General features: G+C 36.4%; 1 protein-coding gene across 1 annotated transcript in view; it reads right to left on the bottom strand.

The window, feature by feature from the left end:
• The window catches only part of gosr1 (golgi SNAP receptor complex member 1), a 31,310-nt gene that overhangs the window by 5,698 nt on the left and 6,072 nt on the right, over positions 1 to 19,540 (bottom strand). The window contains exons 6-7 of the mRNA XM_084418351.1: positions 19,456 to 19,530; positions 2,247 to 2,276 (exon numbers count right to left, since the gene is read on the bottom strand). Coding sequence (XP_084274477.1) covers positions 2,247 to 2,276; positions 19,456 to 19,530 — 105 coding nt within the window. The remainder of the gene's footprint in view (positions 1 to 2,246; positions 2,277 to 19,455; positions 19,531 to 19,540) is intronic.

The following is a 19,540-nucleotide window of genomic DNA, read 5'->3' as shown; positions in this document are numbered from 1 at the left end:
GGTGTCATCTAGAATGTATTTGTAAAATTAGGTCGACACCATAATTTTTAAGCAGCATGCCACTCAGTGATGATTAGTTGCCAGTAGCCAAACCCCACTCACACAAACAAGTCATTGAGCACATTTAACAAGACCCTGAAGGCCACAAGGTCTCTGGTGTTTTGTACTCCCAGGTGCCCTCAGTCACGAACAAGCAGTTATTTTGTTATAGCCAGAGATTTGCTGTGACACCTCTAGACAGGCCCTTTACCATCTGACAGTTCTGTTCTCAACCTACATTCCTGAGCATCTGCACACCATGAGATGATGAACACATGAGCTTAATCCATCTCCGAAGTCCGAATCTTCATATCTGTATGTGTGTATTCTAAATTGTGCATTTGTTTAAATATGTTACCTGCAAGGGTGTATCTCATGAAATCTTGCTTGTGATAGTTTAATTCTTGATTTGCCTTGTTTTAAATCATTAAAAGAGAAACATGAGCACCCACGCTCTTCAGAGATCAGAGCTATGATGAAACATTAAACAATGAGCTCTCATCTTGGTGGCTCCAGGCTGTGGGTGCTACATAGGGAAGATAATGATTAAAAGCAGCTGATATAGCTTCTTTTTTTTTTGCTTGAACAAGACTGGGGTGGGGATAAAAAAGAGCTGCATGGACCAAGAGCCGACTTAAGCACCAGTGCCGGCTGCCAGCTGTGGGGTTCCCAAAGATGCGCAGTTAAAGTGTATAGACCTTATGCGCCAGAGAAACGAGGGCGCCGCCATCTTTAGAATATTGTCTTTGAACTTCCGTTTTTGCGGTCGCTCTGTATATTTCCATGGCGCTGCTGTCCAGGAGTAATTAGCTTTTGAAGTGGGTTTACTTAATGTAAAGTTAACGAAAGTATCATGAGGACTGTAATGTTTAAAGCAGATTACTTAACAAATGTCAGTCGACCGGGAAGATTTTAAAACGAGCCGTTCATTAATAAACGCAAAATCGCTGCGAAAATACAGACCGGAAGTCAAAGGACAACGAGCGCAGCGCTGAAAAGGGGCGGGGCTACATAAGGTCTATAGGCTACTCTCATGCCCAGCACAGATCTGCAGTGAGGGAAAGACAGTAGTGCCCAATAGCACAATATTAACAACTAACGCACCTGAAGAACATGGCACAGCTGGGAGAGTTTCTGTTAGTTTCCCTTAAAAGGATAGTTGACCTAAAAACGATTCTGTCATCAATTACCCACTCTCATATTGTTCCAAACCTGTATGACTGGCTTTCTTCTGCAGGACACAAAAGAAGATATTCTGAAAATATCTCAGTGTTTTTCGTCCAAATAATGGAAGTCAATGGGGTCCAGGGTTATTTTTATTAACTAAAACTATTAAAATGGTTTTTGATAACTGAAATATAGCTGAAATGAAATAAAATAGAAATATTAGATGAAAATCTAAAACTAAATGATCTAGTGGTATCAACTCAATGCAAAAGCAAATGGGTCAGTAGTTTGTATCCCTTCATCGAATGAGATCTTCCTCGAGTTAATGCGATAGTTCACTTTGAAATTAATTTTTGATATGTTTTAGCTTACCTCAAGGGCATCCAAGACACGAAACGAGCGGTTTGTGTGAGAAAACGAACAGTATTTATATCGTTGTTATCTCTTGAAAACAGCACACGTCCAAATGATCTGACGGCGCGGGCGGGTATAGATATAAACATAGATGTCGCCTTGGCTACTGCAGTTCATTGGAACGAAACCGTAGCCAAGGCGACATCTATGTATATATCTATACCCGCCCGCGCCGTCAGATCATTTGGACGTGTGCTGTTTTCAAGAGATAACAACGATATAAATACTGTTCGTTTTCTCACACAAACCGCTCGTTTCGTGTCTTAGGCCATCAATGTGTACTTATGATGGGGAATTGTTTCATTTGGACGATGGGGAATTGTTTTAATTTGGACTCTGTGCTTGTGTTTTGAGACAGTGACCATCGACCTGCATTATATGACTGACAGACAAGAACGGTTTGACCTAAAAATATCAAAATTGAAACTACTGCAGAAACAAAGACAGCTACATCTTGGATGCCCTTGAGGTAAGCTAAAACATATCAAAAATTAATTTCAAAGTGAACTATCCCTTTAATGACCCTTGGCAGGCTATTCTTTCAGAAGAGACCACACATTTTAGTAAAACAAATAAAAATGGAAACTGAAGAAGTGTCCGAATTGTTTTTATAAAGTTAGACTTACCTTATTGTGTCATCAATAAGTCGATCTGAGCTGCAAGGAGACAAAAAAAAAAGACATTTAGAAAATGATAATTAGGTGAATTACTGGAGCCCTCGTTCATCTTTGAGAGTCAGGGTGAAAGAATCAATCAATGGCAAACATGCAATGAATGCTGATCAGTACTTCACATGAACACCAGAAGTATTTTCTTTAACAAATACGATGATGAAGGATTTAACAAGCATTACATTAAAAAACTACAATCAGTATTGTCAATCGTCTACATACAAACAATACAAGGCTAAAAATATGGAGGACCCTTAAAGACCACATCCATATGTCTTTGAACATTTCTTTTCTAAACCATGGCCATGTTTAGAATTTTACGAATTTGTTTTTTATGGGCATAGTTAAAATAGCTAAACCAGTTAATAATAAATCACCACAAACTTCTTTTTCCATGTAATAAATACAGCATATACAAAACTAGCTGCAATTCTGCTTTAGAAAAGTCACACCATAGCACCAAAATAAGTAAATAAAATCCTATTCAAGATATTGATTCCAAATGGTGAAACAAATAGATTTATATATTGTCAATGCAGTTGCTGCTCGGAAAAGACAAGTATGTCGTGTGTGAATGAAATTATCTTTCAGGAACAATTCTTCAATCTTACATTACTATCTATACTGGAATGTCTCGTACCCCCACCACAGCCATTTTTCTCCCAGAAAAGGAGCTGCAGGCCTGCAGGGTGGGAATGAAATTCTATGCTTGCTCAAAATCACATCCTCCGTCAATTTAGATGACAAAGTCTGAGGGCCAGCGAGACCTCAGGGGAAAGTAAGTCCTCAATTTCCAGACAAATGATTTTCGTTGTGACAGAGAGCTCCAATTTTGATTACACGAGCAAAAATGAGATTGCAAATTCTTGCTTTGAAGCCTGTAAACTCCCTCTCTCTGTCTGTATGGTTTGAGAAATCTGGCAAACACAAACAGCAGCTAGGAGAATAGAGTCTAATGGTCCATATGCTGTTCAGCCCCACCACTGCAAAACAGGGCTCTGTCTTCACAGACACATGAACATGTATCTTGGTATCTTGTAAAATGCTTTGAAGGTGCAGCAAAACTGATGTGAGAAGCTCCATTCTGTCAAACGGCTGTCGACTTAAGAGCTTATGAATTCTTATGAATGAAGCCTTTGAATAAAAAGCCAAACCTGCATCGGCAAAGATAAAGTATGTGAGTTCCCGAAAAGACTAATCAGTATGAATTGTCCCAGTGGGTGCTAATGAATGCTGATTTTGCACAGTTTAGATTGCAATTAGCAGGGCAAATATTAAGCATCCTGTGGGATTTGACCAAACAGATTCCTTTATTCATGATCTGCATTTCATCCTGATAAATAATTAATAAGGCCTCCTTCAGACTCATTAATCTTCATCATCTGCATCAGACATTTATCCACTTGGTTGCCTAAAAAAGAAAATTAAATTTAAAGGAAATAAATCAGTTGAAACTGAAGATTAAAGTTAGTGAGGGGACAATGCAGAGTCTGAAGTTCTCAACAAAAACTTCTAGCACATGTAGGCCCGGTTTCACAGACAGGGCTTAGACTAAGCCAGGATTAGACCATAGATCAATTAGGACATTTAAGTAATTTTTATAAACATGCTTAGAAAAAAACATTACCGATGTGCATCTTAAAACTAAAAAGGCACTGATATATTTTTAAGATCAGTCAGTGCATGTTTATTTCAGTGGAAACAGCTCAGACTTACATTTTAGTCTAGGACTAGTCTTAAGCCCTGTCTGTGAAACCAGGGGGTAGTCTTGTCTCCCCATTAAGCCTGATCCATTCTGAACTCAACAGCAGGGCTATTAGTTCAATTACATTAGCTAGTATTACACATGACTGCCAGTCTGAAAATTACAGTGATACAATTTAGTTCTGTAAAGCTTTCAGCAGAGCATATCTATTATGCACATGAAATTCTAATTGTCTAAAAACTGAAAGATTAGAAGATGTAGGCTACTACCATTCAAAAGTTTGTGGTCGGTAAGATATTTTAGTAGGGCTGTCACGATTCCTCGATTTATTTCGAGCACTCGATTTAAATATATCCTCGATTGTAATTGACCCGTGTCGAGTAACCGGCAAAATACCGAAAGTGGCGCATTCCACGGGCGAGAAACAATGAACCACATTATTAGACCGTTTTCTAAGACTGCACTATGTATTAAAAACCATTTAAAAAAAACATACTATAGCAAAGGGCTTCTGTGAATTCACAAAGGCTGCGATTTAATTCTATAAATATATGCCCTGCGTGTTCAATATACTGTATATGCGCTTAATTTACATGCGTGTAAGTTACATGTGTCGCAGAGCAGCTCCGTTCACAGTAAATGCTGCTCCACACAAAATGTTATCATTTACATGCATGGGGCACGTCTCAAACTCTATCTAATCTAATCATTTAATCAGATTTGCAATGTAAATAATTTATTAACCTACGCTAACACAGGAGAATACATGCGTTTCTAAATATGCAAACTGTACATCGCGATTTCAAACTAAAAAGTTTAAACCCACGCTCTGAGTATATATATATATATATTACTGAAAAAAGTCCAAAAGAGCAAACTTTTGAACAGTAGTGTGTGCTATTCCAAAAACAAAGTTAAAATGTTTTACTATTTAGCTTAGAAATCATATACTGAACAGAGTTGTTTGGCAATGAAGATTTACCCACAACAGTACCCCACACCCCCTTTCAACAGAGAAATACACAAGAGATGTGTAAAAGGCTTGGTGTGTAGACCTATTCCACAGCGCCCAATAACAAACCCCTACAGACACACACACGCACACACACACACGGCATACCGCACAGCCCCCTTGAGGCTCGTGTTTCAAGAAGTGTTCATTGCAAACCATGTACTCAGCATTTTATTCGCCAATTAAGATTGATACTTAGAATATTTCCGAGAAACGAAGAAAAAACAAAACAAATTAGCTAAGTCACTAAATCACTGTCTCCATAGTGAAATGAATCCAAATGAATTCAAATATGAACAAATCTGATCAGATATGACTATCCTTGGGAAAAGCACCCGTTTACAATGAAATGAAATGTGAGTGCGTTAGATTGCACAACATAATTTGACCAGAACATCGCAGAAAAGGTCAAAAATAAATAAATAAATAAATAAATAAATAATTGAATGAAACCAGATGTTGTTACCAATAACCGACAGCGAGTTGACACACATTCCAGCCTCCCCTCACTCACTTGTTTCATTTGCACCGGAAGAATATTGTTGCTGTTACAGGGCCTGAATTTCGGCATGGTATTGCACATATTGCGCATGATTTTACTCATTACCGCAGATTTGGTGCTCACAGCCTCACACCCAAAAAGCACGCATATAAAGCCATCTTGAATTCGTTTACGCTAAAAATAAAGTGACAGCAGCCTAATATACATGCTGCCAAATTATGAGATATTCAAAAAATCTATATGGCAGTTTTTCTCTATGGTATCAATGTCAAAATTGTGGCCAGTGAAAATACTGAGTGGCTAGTAACTTTGGAAAACCACTAGCTGCAGTGGATGGTAAGTAAAAAAGTGAATGTCAAGCCCTGGTTATGATGACTTAAGTGAATGTAAACGGTTGAGAAAGAAAACGTGTGAAACATTGTTTTGCAAAAAGACAGAATAAATATGTTTGATATCTAAAGGTTTGAAAACTGGGAATCGATAAGCAGATTCAGAATAGCCAAAATTCCGACGATACCCAAACCTAGTTACCAACAAATATTTTAACTTCAGTTCTGCTTTGCCTGAGCTGTCATCTAATTGTCCTGGAACAATGCTAACCTTTAACCTAAAATTTAAAGTAATTGTAAATTAATCTTTGAATCTATTCAACATTAATATATGCAAACACATGCAGCACACCACTTGTGTACTGACACACAGCCTTTCAGGGCAAGCCATTTTTCTGAGCTGCTTAATGGGTTCAGGCATCATATTGATGTATTTAAATTAGTGTTGGAAATGTGCATAAATAACACAGCCTAAGCTTTAACACCAACTACAGTTAGGATCTACAATTCATAATAAAAAAATTAACAAATAGTTTAACTAATAAGGAAATAATATAACAAATATTATTAACAAATAAGGAAAAACTAAATTAAAAAAAAATTACAGAATATTTTGCATATCACAATAATTGTAAAAGCTTTTTATTTTGGGCATTAACATGTCAAGACAAAATTCATGAGGCTGCCTTGTCTAGCATATATGTGAATGTGAAAAATAGTCTTAGAAAATAAAGCAAAATTGTTGTTAGAGTTAATAATAAGGACTTTCCGTTTCTGTGAAGCAGTTTAAACTGTTATTTTCTTGAATTAATGGATTAAAAATGTTGGTTTATGATCCATTTGTGTCATCACTAGTCAAAAAGAATTCAAATATAAATAAATATTCAAAGAACTCGACACGTTTATTAAAAAATAATAGCAAAATATGTTAAAAATTGAAAATTCTGTCTTCATGTACTTCATGCACTCAAGTTGTTCCAAACCTGTGAACTATCCATTTAAGTTCAAACTGATTCCCTGATTGACTTAATGCATGTTATTAATCTCCAACTCTAAAATAACCTTTTTACTCATTTATATACAGAGGCCGGAAGATGTCTCTATTAAAAAAACACTCATGCAAGCACACATGTATGGAGCCGTGGATAGCTGACAGAGTTCATGGGATGACTGTGTTGGTTTTACGCTTCTGTCACCGGGCTCGTGCTATAAAATGCGCATTGCTGTATCTGGGGAGGGGTGTCAAGGTCCAATTCTCGCTGTGTTTTTATAGGCCGAGACAAGCTCAAGCTGAAGGATTTACTGTAGTTCTTTATCGTCTCAGAAGCAGATAGGAAAGATGTCAGGGTCTGATGCAATGTATGAGACACACAAGCTCCACTGGTAAAGAAAACTATCCCAAAGGCCCTGTTTACACCTGGTATAAAGATGCGTATTGGTCGATCGGATCTTGGTCAATTTGGTCGAGGGAGACACATTCTTGTTAACACCTGGTATTTTAATCCACCTCGTTCACTTCCAACCACTTCTGTCCTGATTTCTTCGAGGGGAGGGTCTATGGGCAGGTAAATGTATGGGCCTTTTCAGATCTTTGGATCTAATGGAGCTTGCGCAATTTGCATATGTATGCGTCCGGAGACGACGGAAAAACATACGGAGAGCATCAGCTTTTTTTTTCAGCCACAACAAATGTTTTACACCGCGTTCACACCTGTATTTAGCAGCGTCCACTTGTGATCAACCAAAACACATCTTAATACCCCAGGGCCTAAATCTGTTTTTGCAGTCATTACTAGATTATTTTGCATAAAGCTAATTTAAAACCATTCACTGCCCTTTTACCTCTCCCAGTATATTGTCACGTTCTGCCTCAATGTTTTCTGCTAAAACTTTTAACTTATAGCTAAGAACAATAATTTTGCTTCTCATTGAACTGCATCTGGCACCCACACTGAAGCAATCTAGTAATGCGTCCTGTTCCAGCTACAACACCAGTCAAAAGTTTGGACACAGTGACTCATTCTTTATTGGTAGCAAGACATTATTATTGATCTGATTTTTTTTTTCTCCAACCCAAAATTTTTGGCACATAACTGCACTGTTTTGTGTTGTGGACATGAAAGATAGCATCATGGTTTTTTTGGGATAATTTTGTAGTTTTCAAATGGCACACGCCACTCACATTTCCTTCTGTTCTGTATCTGTGTCTATTTTCCACAATTTAGAATAACAATAAAATTAATCAAAACTAAAAAACAAAACAAATGAAAATATGTGAATTACAGGGACCAAAAACTGTTAATCAAAATCAATGTATTATTACTATTATTCATCAATTGTAAAATATAGAATGATACTAAATGATTTTTTTTTAAGAACAGACTACAGTTTAAATGTTTGGGGTCAGAAAATTTTGTAAAGAAATTAATACTTTTATTCAGCAAGTACACTTAATTCATGTACATCAAGTGTATATAATAATAATAATAATAATAATAATAATAATAAATGCTGTTCTTTTGAACTTTTTGAACTTCATTAAAGAATCCTGAAAAAAAATATCATGGCTTTCACAAAAATATCAAGCAGCACAAATGTTTTTAACATTGATAATCATAAGAAATGCTTTTGAGCACCAAATCATCATATGTGACCCTGGACGACAAAACCAGTCACATGGGTAAATTTTATGAAATTGAGATTTATACATCATCTGAAAGCTGAATAAATAAGCTTCTCATTGATGTATGGTTTATTAGGATAGGACAATACTTGGTCGAGATACAACTATATGAAAATCTGGAATCTGAGGGTGCAAAAAAAATCTAAACATTGAGAAAATCGCCTTTAAAGTTGTTAATTTATGTTCGCGATTGTCCTGCAATCACTCACAAAAATAAATATTTTAGATATTTACGGTTGGAAATTGACAAAATATCTTCAAGCATTTAAAAAGCACAGATCAAAGGCTTTTGAAGATCATGAGAAGAAAAATTCTAGTGAGTCCAAGCTTTTGACTGGTAGTGTACTACCACTGAATGCACAGCTTGTGATTACAGGGCAGACGGTAGGGTGATGAACTCCTGGATACAGAACAGATACCCCATGGCCCACTTACTTGAAGCTGACAGCTGCTGCCACTGAATTCATTTTATGGCATGGAAAGAGGTGGGAAGTCCCGCCCTTTAAAGACCTGCTCTTAAAACCTGGAGCTAGGCACTGGACATTTAAATTGGCTTTAAAATTGGGAACTGTACTTAAATGAGTCCTAGTAATCAGTCAAGAAGCCAACCTCTCTCTTTTTCCCTGAAACTAGCAGACAGAGTAATCTTGCTGGCTCATCAGAAAAGCTGCCTCATTGTTATGGCCGACCTATGCAAGGAAAGATTTATACCCCAGCTCCACAGAGATGACAAGAGGAGAGTGAGAAAGACGTCTGAGCTCCAAGCTGGTGAGCTCCATCTGCTGGATCCTTCACTCATGGAAATACAGGTGGAGAGGTTACTTTGATAGATAATGAGCTAAAAGAGAGAGCACATCAATCAGTAACATTTTTGCCAAACAATTTGCGTTACCATGTCTGGTTTGGTTGTACCTATCCAATGATTTCAGCATGACATTTGAGTTTTCCAGCACCACAGAGAACTAGTAAGTAAACGCTGTGTGCTCAATGATGGAACTACAAATGCTTTAGGCACAAGTTTCTTAATGCTGTGCTTTGTTCTCAGCATCAATTCACACAGTGTTTTAGACTTAAGACTCAAGGTCCTTTGCTCTTTGCTAAACTACTTTTATCATTTGTACTTGGATCTGTTTTATTGTTTTTGGTGGAAGAGCCATCATGTTTGAGAGAGTGAGAGAGAAAAAAATCTCTTCTCTAGATGAGCTAATGGACTGTAGCTGTATACGGGCACAACTCAAATGCATTTCCAATGCAATAAATAAATGGACATCTTGGAAACCCTACAATGCTCGGATCCCAAGTGTCCACCTCAAGTACAATAACAATTTCATACAATATGATAACAGCTTTCAAAATGGAATCAAGGGATTCGAAGGGATAATGTAATTGTATTTAAAAATCTTAAGAAGTCAGCAGAGAACGTATCAGCAACCAATGGACCGTACAGGAGGGTAAATGCTTGCACACAAGCCAAAACAAAGAGAGAGAGGAATATTATGATAAGTATTTTAGATTACACTTTAGTTTAAGGTGTCCTTGTTTCAGTGTAATTACACATACTGAGTGATATTTATTAACATGTACTAGGGACGCACCAATCCCACTTTTTCCAGAACGAGTCCAATACTGATACTTTCTACTTGCTGATATTTAGAGCTCAATTCTAAGGACTTTTTCTAGTGGCCCGGTTGGGGCAGTGGTTCAAATTGTTAGATACCAGTGAAACATCACTATTTTCAGGTAGCCTTCAGAAATTGAAAAGTAATCATATGTAAAACAACACTGCATAGTCTTCACTTTATAAATTAAATATAGATTAATCCTTATTAAATTTACAAAAGGTCAAGATTCAGTCAAAAGCAGTGGGTGATTTTCTGTCTTTTGTAATTAGATTAAGGACAAAGACAACAGTAGATTTATTATGTTGCCGTCACTTCAAGAGCTGCACGTGTCCAATATACTGTTACACAGCGTTTTCTTTCTCAACTGTTTGTGTTCACTTAAGACATACTCAAATGTTTCACAATGATACTCATCGATACGGGCATTTTGAGTGATTTGAGTGAGCAATCAAGAGCAGTTAACTTTGTAATATGTTCCTCGCTATTGAGATAACTGACTGAACTACAGACTTTCCAGCAATGCATGTAAAAAGGGATGTGCTCGACAAGCTTGTGCGTCTGTGGCACTGCACGCTCAATGAGCTCGCACTTATAGGCTATAGGCGTGCCGCATGGATATTTAATTTGTTTAGTATTCTAATAACTAGATACATTTCCTTCATAGACATCCTTCTCTGATATCTCCATTACCAGTCGGTGTTTGATTGTCTGCACACAAACACTGTACATGCTGCGTGGTATCAGTTTTTGGTATTGGAGCATTTTAATGCGTACGAGTACAAGAGCGCAGTATTGGGCCTACCAACTTTTATTAAGCTGTCTATCTTAGAAATGTCAGGGATCCAAATGAACACGTAACCATGTGCCAAATGTGAGTTAACCACATTTTAAATAGTAAACCAATCTGCTTTTGAGTCTCAAAACAACCCTTTGAAAATAATAGAATGTATGACTTCTATGTGTGTGTTATATATATATATATATGGCTGGTTTAAAAATGTATTTCTCGATTTGATAACGATTCTTAAATCCCAAGAATCAATCTTTTAGTCTATCCTTTTTTCCCAGTTGATGAATGAACAGAACATTTTATCACGACTCCCATCCAATAAATTTGAAATAGGCTTTGTGCTTTTGTTGCTTCTGATATGAAACAAAGCCTCAGTTTTCGAATTCTGTCAGTTTAATTACGAAATGCAAACAATAAATACTGTTTTGTCGCTCTTTAATGTGGCGTCAGATTGCTGTAGTGCCTCAGTTCAAGCGTCACGTGACGTGACTGGATCATCTCTTTTTTTAAATCATCTCTTGCTTTTAGTTACAGCATGAAATAAAGATGAATGATGATCAGAAGTTGTTATGTTGAAAGATACAGAACGACTTACCGAAATCTGTATGTTTCATGTAATCAGTGTTTCAACCATGGAAAGATGTAAATAAAACAGCTTGGAAAAAATAGGTCACTTGTTAAAAAAAAAAATAGGTCACATAATGTCCCATTTTCCTCAGAAAAGCCAGTCAATGTCTCTAATTTAATACTAATTCAACTCATTAGTTAGAAAAAGTTTAATGTATGTTTCAATAAATCCGTCATGTTTTCATGCCAACCACCATTAAAATGTTTATATTTAAAAGTAGAAACATATTTATGTCAAAGTTTTATTATTATAACTTTATTATTATAAAAACCTCTTTATGTGTCATTTAAATGCAATATACAATAAAAATTGCCTATACAAATCAGTTAATTTTAAACTTTAATAATATATTAATGTACCAACTGGGGTTCCCTGTATAGTTTACAGCTTTAGTTGAGAAATTTTCCCTGAGGAAACGAGCCATACTGTACCTGAAAGGCCCCAGTTAATCGATGTTGAATCAAATCTAAATCGCAAACTAGTGAATCGAAATAGAATTGAATTGTGAAGTTTGAGTAAACGTCCAGCCCTATTACACATATTTTAATAGTATTAATTGTTCTAACAGTATGTACTGTTTTAATAGTATTAATTATAGTATAATACTTACAAATGGACATAGTGATTACTAATATAAAATAAAAATGGCACTTCACGTCAAAAAGTTAGCAAAGACACATGCAAATTAAATTCTGAATATGACTTTCAAAGACTCGTTAACCTGCTGGCTGCATCTGATATGAGTGGAGATGGGCCAAAACTCACACAGGCATGACTGCGGAGTCCTTCTGTCTCCACACACACACTACACACACAAAGGAGCTGTGAGTGAAAATCAAGCCTCCCTGATTGCCCTGTGTTCCCAAGAAATAAATGTGCGCAGTGCTTATATATATATATATATATATATATATATATATATATATATATATATATATATATATATATATATATATATATATATATATAAATAACATTTCTTTTTTTTTTACATCTGTAAGATGTTCTAATGCACACATTTACATAATGTATAGAACATACAAACTGGTTGTGCACATACCAATCTCTTTTCTTTATTAAAGAAAAAGATGACTGTTAAAGGGACACTTCCCCCATTTGCATTAAGCTTTGTATCGGGAGAAATACGGATTTCCTGCTTATAATGATGCAAAAATCGTCATTTCTTTGTAGAGAGGTTGAGACTACAAACACTTGTTCCTCATTTTTCCAGGGGGTGGGACGCGGACTGAACATCCCGGTACCATGCAATAATTCACCATTTCGAAAGAAGTACAAACGAGGAGTAATTCACTAATGAGTTCGCCAACTAACTAATCTAGGATCAACTTCAATAAAGTCTGTGTATTTTCAAGCCAGCTGTGAAAGAGGAGCTGACCGGTGTAATTACTTTAAGTTTGTTTTGGACATAAACAGCACTAATACATTCAGAAACAGTTGGGACTAGCTAGTTGGTTTCTTCAACGATGCATCGTACTACGGTAGTTAAGCACCGAGTTACGTCGTTGTTCGGGAAACGCACCCCAGATAAGTAAAAAAGAATGTGACGTAGCCAATGTTAAAAGGTTAATTCACCCAAAAATGAAAAGAAAAAAAAGTCATCATTTACTCACCCTCATGACGATCCAAACCCATAAGACTTTCGTTGATCTTCGAAACACAAATGAATATATTTTAAATGAAATCTGAGAGATTTCTGTCCCTCCATTGAAAGTCCAAGCAACTACCACTTTGGTGCTTCAAAAAGTTCATAAAAGAGATTGTAAAACAAATCCATATGAATCGACGGTTTAGTCCAAATTTTCTGAACAGACTGGATCGCTTTATATAATGAACAGATTGAATATAGAATGTATTCAAATATCTTCATTTGTGTTTCGAAGATGAACAAAAGTCTTACAGGTTGGAACGACACAAGGGTGAGTAATTAATGACAGAATTTTCATTCTCCAGTTTGCATCTGCAGAGAGTTTGTTACACATTTGCCCTGTGAGTTAATGACATGTTGACCACCCGACTTCTTAAAGGACAAGTTCGGTATTTTACACTTAAAGCCCTGTTTACAGATCGTTTCTGATGAAATAGAACGGTTAAGATTAAAATTTGGACACATGCTGCTGTCCCGAGAATTTTAGGTTTATTTCGCTTTCCCCAAAACCTCTAGAATGGGTGCATAGGTGCACTCGAACATATCCTTCCTAAAACGCATTAAACTTTCGTTTACAAAGAGATGAAACTCACCGAGTGGTCAGGGGTGTTCACTGATATGCTCATACAAAAATCGCTGCAAAATATGCTTTCCATATTTTGGAAAGCATAGGAAGGATATGTTCGAGTGCACCTATACACCCATTCTGGAGGTGGGGGGGAAAGCGAAATAAACCTAAAATTCTCGGGACAGCAGCATGTGTCAAAATTTTAATCTTAACCGTTCTATTTCATCAGAAACGATCTGTAAACAGGGCTTTAAGTGTAAAATACCGAACTTGTCCTTTAACACTTGGGTAGATCTCCCCTTTTAATTCCACTGTTTTCATTTTCTACCATTACATTTAGTGTTTCAACATAACTTGATACAAAAGCTGATTTTTGCATGAAGATAAACTACATAAAAAAAAAAAAAAAATCTGGATTCTGGATCATCTGGAATTTCAGAACAAAACCAAAATGCAACCCCATAAAATTCAGGCCAGCACCAACACTATTCAACCGGAGCGAATGAGACGAGTGAGTGAGGGGAGGTGGGTGTGTGTTTCGCCGTGGGAGAGAAGAGAGAGCAAGAATGCGCAGCTGTTATCAGTGTATCGATACTGCAGAAAAAAGAGTTTTGGAACCGGTTCAGATATTTCAGTATCGATACATATTGAAAAATATAGATTTTTTTGACAACACTAGTAAGAACCATCTTTCATCTTCAGGCCATAAGGTCCTATATTTTTTAATCCCCAGGCCTACTTCAAATCAGCAGATTGACACTATGACACAGGGTACTAAATGATTTTATGAAGACCCATAAAGGAGTGAAAAAAACATTTGAATATATGCAAAAAAGCTCTTTAGAACAGACTCAGTTCCAGTAACAAGTTCCTATTTTCATTCTTTTATTGCTAATTTTTTTTTCTCGTCGCATCTTTCCTTATTTGACTGAGTAATTGTCTGGAATGTGTTTCCAGTCTCCCTCCCTGTTTTCTCTGAGTGCACAATGTAATCTATGAGTCAGACTGTCATAGCTGTTAATGTCTTTAAATGGTCTTTACTCTGGAATGGGCTCAAGCAATAACACCAGATTACTTCCTCTCTGAGAGCCGAGAAGCATGTCAAAGGAAGATGAGGAGACAACCACGGCCCAAGTCATGCATACGCAGCTCTTTGTTACCATTTTTACAGCTTATGGGTGTACAATACATCAACAATACTAATGGTCTGATACTCTGGATCATAGATAAATGTTAAAGGCACACTATGCAAGATTTGTACCTTAATATAACAGCTTCGAAATCATCCCGATAGCAAAGCGGGGGGAGACTCCGCTGGAAAAACCAGCATTGCAAGTTTGAGAGGTGGCGCCCCGACAAATCTCGCGACTTGCTTTACGGCAAAACGTCACATACATAAACAACATATGAAGCAGCCTCTATGGAAGACACTCGCACGCATTTCAGACGTGAATCATGGCAGAGTCGACGAAGAAAGCGCGGTCGGAAGAGTGAAGAGACGGCTCTGCGTGAGTGGTATCTACGACAGTAACGTTAAATACAAGTACTCCACAGCGACTCTAGGGGGCGATGTTTGACAAAAACTAAAACTGCATAGTGTGCCTTTAAACATTGTCAATAGAAGTCATATAAAAGAAAAAGAAAGGGAAAACAACAAAGCAGTCCAAATGCTAGAAGTGTAAATGAAGTCTCTATGTCCTGTGTTTGCCCCCAGCAGACTCTGGTGTGAGGCACTGAGCTGAGAGAAGGAAGGGCACACTGATGTTGAGAAACAAAGAGGGCATGTGGCCAGGACTGCAGGGAGAGGAGGCAGCACACATACACACTCAGCATTCAGCCAGCTTACAGTGCCAATTACCACTCTGCACAACAGTAAACAGTAACCGCCCACTTTTTTAGCTGCTTTGGTTCCAGAAATATTATTTATTGTAACAAAAAATTGTAACAAATTTATTTTTGTTAAGATTTTAAAAAAATTCTTCAAAAAAAAAAAGTTCTCAGACATGAACCAGTCATAGCAATACAGATTTTGATTTGATTTGATATGAAAATCTGGAAAAAAGGTGCACAACTCTGTATAAACACCTATCATGATGGAAAACCTACAATCCCATGAAGGTTTGTGAATGATGTAATCACTTTAAAAAATAAACTTTTATATTCACTTGTAAATTAACAATAATTGTATTAAAAAAAAAATCAATACATTTTACATTTCTATATAATGAGACACGGCAGGCAAAAACATAGTTTTTTTTTTACTGGTCAATTTTGAGATTTTGGGATATTTGTCTTCAATAACATGTCTTCTTTCAGACTTGTGGTGAAAAAAAGTCCGAAATACACATTTAGGTTTTTATTTTATTACACTTTGTCTGTTTGCGTCTGTAGATTTCTCATAAATTCAACATAAGTTGGCGATCTTAATCAACATGCTGCTACGTGATTGCGGTCTGCTCCCTGTCATCACATGCACCGCTGGAAAGCTCTCTCTCTCCTGACCATTCTGTCGGATCCAAATATGGTCATTTCTTTTTATCAGCAACCAATTGTGAAAGTAAAAGGGCTGAATGCGCAATCTCATTGGCTGATGATAAATCTTTAAAGCTCGTTCTCTCAAAATGACTTTTCTCTCATACTCCAAGTCCGAAATCTCCACTTCAGTAGCACCTATATAGACACCAAACTTTCCAGTCTTGTACCTAGTTATATTATGAAGACATTTACAGAGGGATTTGTAAGTATATTGACAGTATATTCTGATTTACAGGATAACAAAAGTAGATATCCATAAATCCCTCTTCCCATCTAATATGTGAACACAATGAAAAAAATATTTTTAACCTGGCTTTATCCAATACTCAGATTAGCGCATATTTAATTGGATATTACCTAATTTGCATATTTAAACATTAAATTACAGAAAACTTGTAATACATTTTTTTCTCATCTTAATGTAGGTAATCAGCTGGGAAAGTTTCATGGTGATATCTGCTAGTTAAAACATTTACCCTATTCACCTGTGGTGTCTCGCCTTAACTACTGTTCAAAAGTTCAGGTTACGATTTTTTTTATGTTTTTGAATGAAGTCTCTTATGTTTGCCAAGGCTGCATTAAAAAAAAAAAAAAAAAAAAAAAACAGTAATACTGTGAAAATTTATTACAATTTTAAATATTTCAAAATGTAATTTATTCCTGTGATGCAAAGCTGAATTTTCAGCATCATTACTCCAGTCTTCAGAGTCAAATGATCTTCAGAAATCATTCTAATATGCTGATTTGCTGCTCAAGAAACATTTCTTATTTTCAATGATGAAAACAGGAGTGCTCCTAAATATTTTTGTGGAAACTGATCAATTTTAAAGTTTGAGAGCGCAATTGAGTCTATCACCCATCATTCGCAAAGTTTCATGGCAGTGGGCGGTCGCTGAACAGCTCTTTCGACCTGATTTGTTTGCTAGGATTTTGTGATTGCACTTTCTCTGTATAATTATGGGGTGTTGTGCTTTACAAGGAATTTTTCTATGAAATATCTTTTAAAAATGAAGCATCAGATCAAACCTTATTTCTCTTTGGAGAAAACTAATGGGATTTTTTGGGACTCTATCCTGGTTCATAACACTTTTTTTTTCTTTTTTTTTACGATTCAAACAATTTTCAACTGGTCAAATCAAACCTTGTCCAGAAACACCCATTTGCATTCACTTTAAAAGAAAATTAAATAGTCCTTTATAAGAAAGTGCGTTTAATTTCATAAGTTGAACCCAGGAAGCTTCCATTTGAGCTAGTTTATTCAAGCTTTCTTAAGGCAATAATCAATCCACATGATTCTTTAAGCATGAGTGTAATATTCATCTCTGTCACTGGTCTCTTTTACTTATCTCTAGCAAACTGATGCACTGCTATGAAACAAATGACCCAGAGCAAATGCTCTGTCAAATTTTTTACCGCAGGCCATCGATTCATTTTAAAGTTTTAAAACCAGTGCAAATTTTACACCCATCCTTTGTTATACCAAATTACGCCATGTCTACATGAGCAGTCAGGGCAGTCGCTTACGATGACTCTACAAATTTAAGTCATCAATTTGACACAGAACGGTGCAAGAGAGAGATAGAACCGGCTTAGCTGAGTTACTGAGAGCGTGAGAATGAAAGTGTGCCTATTAAAGGTAACCTTCCTTCATTTCTTCAGGCAAAGTGGCTGTGACACAATAGGTGATGAAGTGCTACGCTTCGAGTTTCTTATTCTCTCCCTTTCACCCGAGTCAGTCACTTCACTTAATGTGGGCTCCTCTGAAGTGTACATCCTCTCTTCAACCATTGACAATCTCTAGAAGGACTAGAATTGCACCACTATCTTTACTGTTAGGTTGAGACAGGGTGGAGATGAAGTTGTAATACCATGTAAAGGCCCTTTCACACCAAGCGTGACGTGGTGAAGCTCAGCGAATACAGAACATACATCATCATAATCATATATTTATTTGGCTTCATGTTTCATCTGTAGAAATGTTTCTCTCAGTTGTTTATGTGCGGAACCGTGCTGAACTCAGGCAGGAGTTATGATCACATAATATGATTGACAGCTCTAGCGCTAAAGAGCTCTCTGACTCATAACAAACAAGCACAGAAGAAAACAGCGCTGTGTACGCTTGTTTCAAGCTCTTCAGATCGCATAATTCAGTGGAAAATAAACAGAAGTGATAATCTGTATAAGAACAATAAATCTGTTCTCAGACACCAATGATTACAAGAATTCAATCTCTTCTCTCTTCCAGAATACTTTTCTTCAGTGTTAACAGGTTTACAAAACAGCACCACCACTCTCACACTTTTGTGCAACAGCAGCGGCTCAGGTAAGCTCAAATCTAATTGGACGGCTCATTTCATCGCGCGGAAATGGGTTAAAAAAAATAATAATAAAAAAAGTACACAGGTCGGAAATAAATATTTTTTTTGCTTTGTCGCGCTGCGATTGATCAGTGTGAATATCTCCATTGGGATCTATTTTTCCGATTCAAGAGCGTCATTGCGTCCTACTACATTGGCGCCGTTTAGTCGCGTACAGTGTGAAAGGCCTTTAAGGCTTAACCGAAAAGAGAAGATTTAAGGGCTCCCTGGTGTTTTCTGGCAAAAAGCTTGATGGTTTAACGTTTGAAAATAAAGACAGCCAGCCATAAATATCAGTACTGTCATTTTACAGATGCATTATCAAATAAAATTATCATTATTGTTAATATTATATGATTTTATAAAATATCGTTTTTACAGTAGCAATATTTCATGTTTAACTTTTTTAGAAATATTAATAATTATATAATTATTATATAATCATATTAACATATAATCACACAATAAACAACAAAACCTAGAGCCTAAAAACAAAATAATTTTAAATGTCAATTTCTATAAAAAAATAAATGTTTTGCTCCCAAATCATGCAGGCCTAGTGCTTGTGTAACGCCAACAAATAAATTACTTCCTATCAGAAAATTCAGGTGTACAAAAAAAAAAAAAAATTTAATAATAATAATAATAATATCACAGCAACTTTGTCTCATTCAAGAAAAAAAAAATTCTTCACACAAAACGGTGCAAGCATTTAGTGAAATTCAGAGTACTTCATCAAGTAGGCAACAGAGGAGAAAGGCTCTTACTTTCTCAGGTGCTCATGTTCTTTCAGGAAGAGCTCTGTCCGCCTGTTATTCACCCCCGAGCCACTCTTATATGTCCTGACAAGAG

Source organism: Rutilus rutilus, assembly GCF_951802725.1.
Source record: "Rutilus rutilus genome assembly, chromosome: 9".
Taxonomy (NCBI): Eukaryota; Metazoa; Chordata; class Actinopteri; order Cypriniformes; family Leuciscidae; genus Rutilus; species Rutilus rutilus.
Note: the sequence above shows the minus strand (reverse complement) of the source record. Positions and strands in the feature narration are given on the sequence as shown.